At 36.6% G+C, this 10,928-nt stretch overlaps 1 protein-coding gene across 1 annotated transcript in view; it reads right to left on the minus strand.

Moving 5' to 3' along the window:
- The window catches only part of ANGPT1 (angiopoietin 1), a 167,007-nt gene extending 157,345 nt beyond the window's left edge, over positions 1–9,662 (minus strand). Inside the window, exon 1 of the mRNA XM_026080009.1 lies at positions 9,086–9,662. Coding sequence (XP_025935794.1) covers positions 9,086–9,382 — 297 coding nt within the window. The 5' untranslated portion in view covers positions 9,383–9,662. The remainder of the gene's footprint in view (positions 1–9,085) is intronic.
- Positions 9,663–10,928: the final 1,266 nt, after the last annotated feature.

Consider the following 10,928-nt stretch of genomic DNA (forward strand, 5'->3'; position numbering starts at 1 on the left):
GCTTAGAGAAAGAAAATAAAAAAATTACAAAATCCTCATTTAGGAACAATTACATTATTTTTCCCTAAATCCCCATTGTGTAAGACAGTGTTTACAGACAAGATATTCAGAAACAAAAATAAACTTTTATATACATAGGCTGACAGCTTTACAGCATTCATAAATCATATCATTGGAAGGGCAGGCAAGTCTAAAGACAAATGTAAAAGCTGCTCTGGAGATTATACTAGGAGTTGTTCCTTTGATTTTTTGGTTATTGAAAATGTGTTCTGAGGATTTGGAATATATAAATATATATAAAAATATATTAAAAAAWTAACTATATCTCAAAATAGTAAATGTATGCACTTAGAATCAGAATTTTTTCACCTTCAGTCAGGAAGTAAAAAATCCCACTTTGAAGGCTGGAGAGCCTTTGAAAATGAGTGAAAGTTTGCTGTAATGTTTAAAATAATGGTCAGGTGCACAGAAATGAGATCAGTGCTTTGCTCTTTAAACCTCTGCAAGTTCCCTCTGCAGGTCTAGGCTGGAGCTGATCCAGGAGGAGGAAACTGTAAAAGACTGGCCTGCTAAACAATGTTATCTCTCACAGACTTATACAATAGAAGTTTCATAACATAGATAGTATCTATCAAGAAAATCCTCTTGCACACAGGAATCCTTTAAAGGAGATTTAGTTGTGAAGGAAAGAGGCAGGATCAGTCTATAAATGGCATGTGTATCAGCCTGCAGCAGAAATGGGTTTTAGATTCAAAATTGATTAGAACCTATATCTTCATCTATGCTGCAAAGAAAAAGAAGCTGTGCTGTCAAGAAGAGACAAATTACCTTCTACGGTCTTCTGCTCATTCTCTTTCCAGTTCCCTCCCATAGTTCTCTAGTCTTGTTTTAATTTCCTGGCAGGGCTACTCAGAGCTTATCCTATGTCTAGAATAATCTCTCAAACCTATTCCCCTCCTTGGTCAACTGAGAGAAGAAAGAAGGTCTGAACCCAAAACCTTGGGCAGAACAGAGTCAGAAGACAGTTCTGCTAACTGGAAGAAGTGTATTTTTATTCTCCCCATACATTCCTATTGCAGAAGGAATGCCTGGTATATGATTTACAACAAGGCAATCAAACAAAACATGACAAACGACAAGGATTTACTTCAACAAATAAAAATTCCTTGAAAAACTGAGGAGAAATTAGAACCATATAGTTATGCCAAGAGCTATGAAAGAAATGGATGCCATGCATGCATTCTGACAGCTTTATTCTGTAAGGAAGGCACTAAGCACAAGGTGTGTAAAAATTCTAGTTTGTCTTGTAAAATATGCACACCTCTACAAGGACGACAATATACATGGGATGGGGAGTTCGGTATTTTTTTCCAGAATATATTCAAATTCTTGCTTCATTTTAATTTATAGGTAACACAGAAAGGTGACTAGCAGACACAGAATGAATCATGTACAACACACAAGATTTCACCTTACTAACAATTCTCATAATGTTTTGGGGCTAACAAATCAATTCCAGAACAACTGACTGACAGCAGGTAAGTCTGTATAAAAAATACAGAGATGGATTTAAACCACAACACTTAAAACAGATTTTCTAGACCCTTAACACCAGACACTCCAAATATATAAACACACATGCACATATATACACATATGTGCATGCACGTATGTGCGCACGTGCCCATGCACTGGAGGAGAGGTGCATGTCCTCCAAGGGAAAAGGAAATTCTGCAGACTTCTTACAGAATTTTGGRTCAGCCTGTTTTTACTCATGGAGCTTCAGCCTAGATTTTGCAATTACAAGTAAGATCAGATCTGCATTTTGGGCTCTCTTATAAGAAGGGCATGGTAACATAGATAATATAACTGACCATATGCTGACCATATAACAGGCCTTTAAAGTGCCTTACCAAAAACACACATATTCCACCATAAAACTAGCACAGTTTTCTAAGAAGGCCCCTTCCCTTCTCTTACTGGACTTCTTTTTCTTTTTTTTATTTCTGCTTCTAGAAGCTGGTCAGGGACTATAGGAAACATATTTCAATCACACAGCTCCATGGTCTAGAATACTGATTCTCTACATGACTCTTCCTTTGGGGGATTATAAATTGTTCATAATCAAATTTCATTTGGTTGGTTTGATTTGTTTTATTCATGAAAGCAAACTCTTTTTAAAAATACACAATGGTGCAACTTGAGCACCTTTCCATCTGACTCCATATCAGCTTTGCTCTGACTATCTCTGCCCATATATTTGTACAATGTTTAGCACAGTCAACTTTTAGGTCTTATTTGCACAATGAAGTGACACTAGTTTGACTTACATTGATCTTAAATGAAGTTAATTAAACTAGTGCAAGTCCTTGGGTAGACTTCTTATCCCAATTTAGGAGTGGTTTACATTGTTCTAGATTAACCTGATTAATAACTAAGGTATGACAAGCAAAGCTTGATCTTTGTGCAGGAACATGAATGACAATACAGTGCAAGTGTGAAATAATTTATAACATTTCTAAGTTACCCTTCCAATTAACATTGAATATTCACCACCCTGGTGTTTCATAACACTTCCTAAAATACACACATGTGGTTACAAAAAAATAACCTTGTGTTAAAGTACATCTTGTTTCATAAGAAAGAACCCCTTCCTATGAAATATGATACTATTTCAATTTCCTTTTCCTGATCAACACTTAAACCCTATAACAAGTGGGGAAAGCCTATGCTACTGAGAAGACTTTCAGAACAAAACTRCTTAAACCAGACACCAGCTCCTGATCCTGAAGTTTCATAGCACTGCTATGAACTCATAGCATTGCTAAAACCATGATTTTGATTCTTAAAGGCCCTCATTTACTAGCTTTTTGTTTGCATCTTATTGTAAAAGCAGAGAAGAAAATTGAACTAAGCTGAACTGTAAACTGAGGTGAATCCAAACAAGTCATTAAATATCTTTACCTTTCAGGATAGCTACAGTAAATCACACAAGTGAGTCCAGTTTTGATAATGACTAGATTATTCAAAATTTCTGGAGACAATAGCCCTGAAAAACTAGCCATTCCTCACTGGTTTTCCTGAGAGTCTGTACAAGACTAAGTTACAGTCCTATTTGTCTTAGGTAAATACAGGAAGGAGCAGGCAACGGCTCTACGGGGCTTAAGAACACTGRAAGAATGAGATCCATTCCCACAATTAGCAGGACATATCTATCTTAACTATAATCCACCTACTCAACCTCAACCTGCAAAATATAGTTAGCATTATAGTTTTTTATTTCCTGTAATTATCTGCTTATAATTTTAAATTATTTTAGTTAAACATTTTTAAATTACTTTCCTTCCAGAAGAGTTTCTGATCTTACATAATTTTCAGTAAACCTTAAAAATATTATTATCAAACTGCTAATAGCACAAAATGCCTTCCACCAGAAAGACTCCAAAAGCAACACACAAAATAATATATTAACTCTCCCAACAGCCTTGTGAAATTGAGTAGTAGTACTATATCTGCATTAGAAAAGGGAAACCAGAATGTTTAAAGTTTACGACTTGCCTGTAGTCACAAGGGAAGTCTATGCTACAGCAATAGACAGAAAGTAAAGCCTAAATTCATCCCACTTAACTAGGCACTTAAATTAAGAAACAAGCTGCTCAAGATTTCCCCGGAGTCAATGAAGAAAAATAGGCACTTCCACAGGACAGTTCAGATGGCTGGATCTCCCTCTGAACTTGCTACTGTCTCTTGACACACTATTGAGAGATTCCCCACAGTGAAGGAAAAATCTATCTCCGATATCTCTGGGGTCTGGCCAGAAGTTTGGGTGGGATGATCCAGGCCTAAAATACCCAGTTCCGTACTTTTCCCATGTGGGCTGTCCTTTTTTCCAAGGCACCCATCACTCTGAAGTAGAGACTGCTTCCAAACCACAGAAGAGAATGGGAATGATGAGTTCTCAACACCCCCAGAATGACACACCATTTACTTTATATCAGTTTCATTGAGAAAAACTCTCAGTGTGCCAAAAGAGATCTCCCACAGGGCATGTTGGTTGGACAGTTCTGATGACTAATAAGTGTAATATTTTATTGTTACCAGAAAGTTCCTAATTACAGCTGTCATCACTGAAAATAAACACATTCAGGTTCTACTGTGCATTATGATAAAGCCTTCTGTCAAAGCATGGGAAATATTTTCTTAAGTCATTTGCTACCRAAATGTGGCAACATGTGAGACTGGCTTTAAGCTCACTTCTTTGRTTCTTCTGCTTCGTAAAAAAAAATTGCCAAATAGGTAATCCCCCAGTAATGACAAGCTTTCAAGCACTTCCATGTTTAAAATCTTGCCTCTTTCTTGTAGGTATCTCAGAATATCCCAAGGACCTCAGGAACTTGATTAATAAAGCGCTTAAAATGCAGACATGTTATTGGTCAAAAGATTTTTTGGAAGAAATGGGTAGTTATATTTTTAGATTCAAATGTGAATTTTCTTAGAATCCATTTGTTTCCATGAACTTATTCTTTCTCCTTTAAAGTCAGCTTTTACATCCTTACTCGTTGAGTAGCACATACAACACAACACAAACCATACTATAAGCTAATGCTTACTTGGCCAAAGAGACAAGGTATTAGGAGGGAAACTGAGGGAACCATGGACATCACCCAAGATAGGGAAGTGAGACCACGAGGAGAAGCTGAAGGTGTTTATTACAGGAGAAGATATGGTACAGTAGTGGCGAGTCAACGAGGACATGGAGACAAGACACCAGACAGTAAGAAACCGGGCTTCATTTGTTTCACTGTTTGTCTGTGGGAACTGTCCCTTTGAACCTCCTTAGGACAAGGTTCTTCTCTGGATATGAGAATTCATCAGCTCCAGAACAAAAAAGGAGCACCTCGAATAGCTAACAGCCACTGGGGCTAGACAAGAAGTCTAGGTCCAAGCTGGACCACTAGTAGAAGGCTAGCGGCCATTCTTGGAGGAAGCTTTCTCAACGTTTCCTATTAACTCTGGAAAATGAACTTAGCACAACAAACCTGGAAAGCCCTGTTAGTAATGCTCATATAAGCAGAATGGGAGATTCCAAATCTAGTGACCTATTTTTATTAGTGGAAATTAACAAGAGTTCATCACAGATATCTTTTTGTTGCACTTAACACCCAAATATGTGGACTTTATATCTCACATTACATTAAAAAATGCCTGGTGAAACATAACCGTAAATACGATGGAGTTTTTACTCTTTCTTGTAGTATATTAAATAGGGGATATTGGTTTGTTAATGTAACTAAATATTACACCGCTCATTATGGCCACCTCTATCCTTACATTAATATGAATATGCCTCAAAGGATATTATGTCAGTTTTTAGACCTTGTCCTCCTTGAGTCAGACACTCTCATTTTTACACAGCTTCATGGCAAGAGTGACATATAAGGAATTTTCTCAATTTCTTCAGCAAAACATATACAGCCCAAGGCAAAATCCAGCCACTACGGGCACACAAGCATATTAGTATTTCATTGCAGTGCTAGGCRCTGCTGATAAAGAGAGTGGAGAGGGGCAGACTGTAGATGGAGCCAGAGCAGACAGCAAATGTGTACTAGTCTTTTCAAAAGCCATCATTTGCAGCATTTTCTACTTCTTCCCTTATAAGCCGGTGACAGCACAAACAATTTGAAGTGTAAGGAAGGAGAGCTGAAGCTCCCTTATTTGGTTTTAAGTATTACTGGTGTAATCGATATTTGCAGAGAAAAGAAACAAAAAAATGTAAGTTTGGATACTGGCTGACCAGACTGATTGTGGTTCACTCTCCAGTCAAGGCTGTATGTCAATGTTAGCATCTTTAAACATATCATTATCAAGTATTCACTTTCAACTTTTATGGTACTCTGTTTAGGTCAGGATCAAGAAGAAGAGTGAGTAGATCATGCCAAAGTCACTTACTTACAGCTATTATTAATATTATTTTGACCGAAGGATAAATACATGAAACAATCGCATCTATATAGCCATTCTAAATGTATACTGAGACCACAAATATCATAAGTTCACCCAGCTGACTAACAGAAAGTTTCCGAGCAAGACATGATGATAACATTTCATGTAACTCCTCTTTGGCAACACTTAGACACTGCAATTAAATACCAAACAGTATCACGTGTGCCAGTCAGTTACAGCAAGAAACAAAATGTGATGAACTGTTTGTTTTGAACTATTAGTATAAACATATTGCAGAAATGAAACCCAAGCTTAAACAATGGGGAAAGTTATCCGGTATTAAAATAAACAGTTCTAGGAAAATCTCTGTAAATGTTTACCAAGTCATCTTCTTCCAAGCAGTTTCTGCGCAGAGCATTTTGCAGTGTCTGTGGTTTGCCAACCAATCCCAACAACACTGACTATAGATATGCAAATGCTATTGGACAAGGCTGCAACTTAATTGCCTGTAATCAGCTCCCCAAGCAAGCGCATTTTTATCTAGAATCAAGCTAGCAGGTCATCAAAGAAGCACTTTTGTTGTTGAGGGTAAAAGAGTTTCCCCTTCTCTTAAAGAATACCTATTTTGCTTCTAGAAATCTGCTAATTTAGAAATCAAGGAAAAACATTTTATAACTTAAAATACTACACAATTTCTTAAGTATATGTAATATAATATTTATAATACTTTATACAAACTTTCTTAATAAATATTCTTCCAATATTGCAGGCTAGCATTTGCACTAAGAAAATAAGAGACTCTGGCAAACAGTGCCAATGTACAATTATAATGAAAGTTATGTATATTGCATAGACTAATAAACATATTTTCTACATAAGTTACAATATATCTCAAATTCTGAAATATAAACAGTATTTCTTATTATAACTATTCACTTCTGATTACAGACCTATAATCATTAATAATTCTTTATTTTGTTCATGGCAGGTGCATTGTAAAATGTTGCTTGATGTAGCACTAGTTATATCCTGTATTAAAAGTCTAGGGGGAAAACAAATATAGTGTAAAATGAGATGTGAGATGTCTACACAATGTATTCATTACACATAAGCATTAGGCTTCTTTTGAAAGGAAACGAGTTATGGCTGAAATGCTTGGTAATGGCAACAGCAACAAAGCAAATTCAGTATTCAGAGATGCTATAATGGAGCTGCATCAGACTCATTTGTTCCCAGGGAGCTGTACTCCGTCACTCAGAGAAACGGGTCCTTTCATTCAGAGGAGAAGTGACACATGGGCATATGTGCACAACCCTGGCTTCGTGTAAACCTACGGGTGCAGAGGGCTGGGGGCTGGGAAGGACAGTGCGGGGGGATGGCCCTGCCCATAGTCTGCTTTACAGTCACTGCAGAAGAGAACAGCCCTCGGATATAAAAGCCTTTCATTGGGCTTCCTACCTGTTTAATCACTTCCCACTGAAGTGTGAGAGGACTAACCCTAACTCAGACATTCACACTCTAGAGACTCATTTTTCTTCTTGTTCAGTTCACGGTGAAACAGTGATCTTAGTTCGGTCTCTAGTGGACAAACATAGAATAATTAAAGTCTCATAAGCATGATTCAGCAGGCAATTTGCTCAAGTAAAATCACGTGTGCATAAACACAGATAACAATTTTCCTCTTCTCAATCCTTGCCTTAAACTCCCAAGGTACAGTAAAATTATTTCTTAAGAAATGCTTTCCTCTACAGAAGACATCCCCTCAGTTCCAGCCTTATATTCCCCAAAGCAGACCACAATATTAAAAACTGAGGAAAATAGCCTGAAAAAGAAATGCTCCATTGTATTTTGGTTTATAGTCACATGTTTATTGGATATAGTCATCTCTCTCTTGCTAGGGCTACATATGCAAAGAGTACAATTAATTTACCAGGAGATCAGGAAATTCTCTCTAAAGGTTTTAGTATGGTTAGAAGAGTAGGGGTGGTTGTTTACACTTTTTAACATATTCTGTCTTCTATACCATCTGGAGGAAATGAAAATTGTAAATGAGATAGGTAGCAATAAATATGCTAATATGAAGTTTTAGTAGTCTTTACTAGCAATTTTATTGATGTTCATTCTTAGTATGATCTTACGTTATAGTTAAATGATGTTTCTCTTGAATAGGTACATACAGTAGTTTTCTTGTGCCATCTTACATGATTAATTGCATCACTAATTGCTCAATTTTCTGTTTTGCCAGGTCATAATGCCAATGTGAAATAAGAATATTACAATCATATACAAAGACCATTTATTTATTTGCACTTGTCAGTTATCTCAAACCATTCTCAATATCAAGCCAAAGACAAGATCCTGCAAGGTAAGTAATTTTACTCAAGTGAGTAATCTTATTAATGTGAATGGGACTGCTCATCTGAGTAAAGTTATTCACATATTTAAGTCTTTTCAGGGCCAAGCTGCAGCTTATACATAAAAAACTGAAAAGTTCAGTAGAAGTTTACAGCTATAGCACAAATTCTTAAAAAGAATTACTTCTGCTAAGTTACTGTAACATTATTTTCAAGTCCAGTGTAATCTACACATTTAAAAAAAAATTACTGTGATGATTTAAGAATGTGATTGCTTACATACTTTTCTCTGTCTTTCCAAGTCATTAGCTGGATGGAATAGGATTACAGGATCTATTTATGGAGGAATAATAATATTCTCAATACAGTACTTTTAAATGTTGATTTTTTTAAATGCACCCTTTTGCTGTCAGAGTAGCAGGTATGCTGCATGACATCTGATCTGAAGCTCTGAACTATAAATGTAGTTTATAAGACTAGCTAATAAAGTGTTCCATCGTTAGAGCCTCTGGTGGTTTTTGTATACTCTGGCTCACAAAACATCCATGGTCTCTTGAGATAAAGCTTTACAAAATTGCATCTTTCAGTAATGTGAAGAAAATTCTGCTCCCAAGAGCAATCTCACTATGAAGGGTGCACTCTGGCTGTAAGATTTCTCACCCTGCACAGTTATGAACTAGAGAAATCCTTATTATCTCAGTTCTTATAGAAATTCATGAAAACTATGAACAGCATAAGCACCACCAAAAAAAATCCATTTAATGAGAAGTGGAAAAAGAAGCACTTACTTTTTGCAGCCACTGAGTGTAATTTTCCATCACATGTTCCAAATGTTGCAGTTTCTGGGAAGAGAAATCCTGTTCCACGTGAGGAGCATCTCTCTGAAGAGCATTTGTGTTGTACTGGTCTGTCGTGCTTTCACGACAGTTCCCGTCCTGTTCTGGCAGAATGAAAGTATAGGTGCACTGCCCATGCTGAATCCGGTTATATCTTCTCCCACTGGCTTCTGGACCCCGACGTTGATTATTACAGCCTATGTGAGCCAGAAGAGCAGCCAAGAAAGCAAAGGAAAGGAAAATCATCATGTTATTATTACTTTCCTTTCCTAATTCTGGAAAAACTTTTTTCTTCCTCTTTCTTTAAATTTGTTCTTAATGTCCTTTAAAGTCTTTGGAAAAAGGACTGGAGAACTGTACTTTAGTAATCAAGCTTGGATAAATTGTTATATTTTTAATTTCAATATTAGGATAGCTTCCTTAGTTAAAATTGGGAATATTTATTGCATAGTAGTTAAGATTTATTGTTTCCTCTCTGTTACAGTCCAGCATGTAGCCTGCTTTAGTCAGCTGCATATGCATATCCCAGTCTCTTTCCCCTACACTATCTGCTGCAGAACTGCTATTTTCTCTCAGACTTCAGTGAGTTTTATTAAGGTTGCACATTCAAGCCAAGCTGGAAGCAAGCAGCCTTTCACAAGATGACTTGACAGGAATGCGTGTATGAGTGCGCCCCTATGCTAAGGATGGCTGATGGCTCGGTACAGAGGGATCATCTTACAAACTGGCTGGATGCATGACCTCAATCATGCATGGCTTTCCAGCCCCTATTACATACAACTGCTAAGGGCTTTTGACGAATTCACGAAGGTTAATAAGTTAGGCAGTCCACCTTAATACACTTTCATATGTTCACACTGACCTATTAAAATGTAGATAAAGTGTAGAAGTTTGTTGTAATCTCTCTGTAAATATACAAAGCACTGAAATTAAAAATATTTTCAGTTCTCCACTGCTCAGTATCTATTAAAGAAGTCTAAGTCAGAAGAATGAAACTTATGAGAAAAAAGTTATATTTAACCCTCACATACTTTTGCTAATTTTCTCAGACAATTGTGTTACTTTAGCAGAGTTTGCAGAGAGCTTTTTATAAGATTTAATGAAATTTAGGTTGCCAAATAATAAAGAGAAATGGCAATTCAGAAGGATAATAATATTCTGTGTTTGGCTAGTAAAATAAGGTAACTAGTTACAAAACTGTGAGGCATGCTGGTTGAACTATTCCAGATTGTCCTATGGACTGTGTAATTATCACATGTGAAACACTTCTACCAATCTGCAAGTCTGTATGGGCTATACAGTCATCCCTTATTATATGTAAAAACTTTCTCAGGGGTAACTTCCTCAGAAAAGGATTGTGGTAACTATTTAAGAAACTATCTTAAACATAAATAATGCCCTTGGTACTTGCTAGAGATGAAACCAGAATGCATAGATTAGAAACAGAATCAGAAYAGTCCTAAACTTCAGAGAAATTTGGTCCTTAGTTCATGCTCTAGGATTTGCTATTGTTACATAAATACCAGCCAACTCCTTTGCAGACCGCTTTGCACAATTTTACCCTTAAGGATAGATAGTCTTCTAAATAGCAATAGTGCATCAGTTAAAAAACAACCTGCAACAATTTAACTTGCAAGAAAATCTACCTGCAAGAATACTGAGTGTGAGCACCTTCAGTGCTCATGCAGTAGTCATTATTATGTATGTATATTATATTATTATCATCTTAGAACTACAATTTCAGTCTAAAAAAACTGCCTGGAATTTTCAGCCAGGAGCCTGTCCTGCTCCTGAA

The sequence above is a fragment of the Apteryx rowi genome, unplaced genomic scaffold (genome assembly GCF_003343035.1).
Source record: "Apteryx rowi isolate R43461 unplaced genomic scaffold, aptRow1 scaffold_508, whole genome shotgun sequence".
In the NCBI taxonomy this organism is placed as follows: domain Eukaryota; kingdom Metazoa; phylum Chordata; class Aves; order Apterygiformes; family Apterygidae; genus Apteryx; species Apteryx rowi.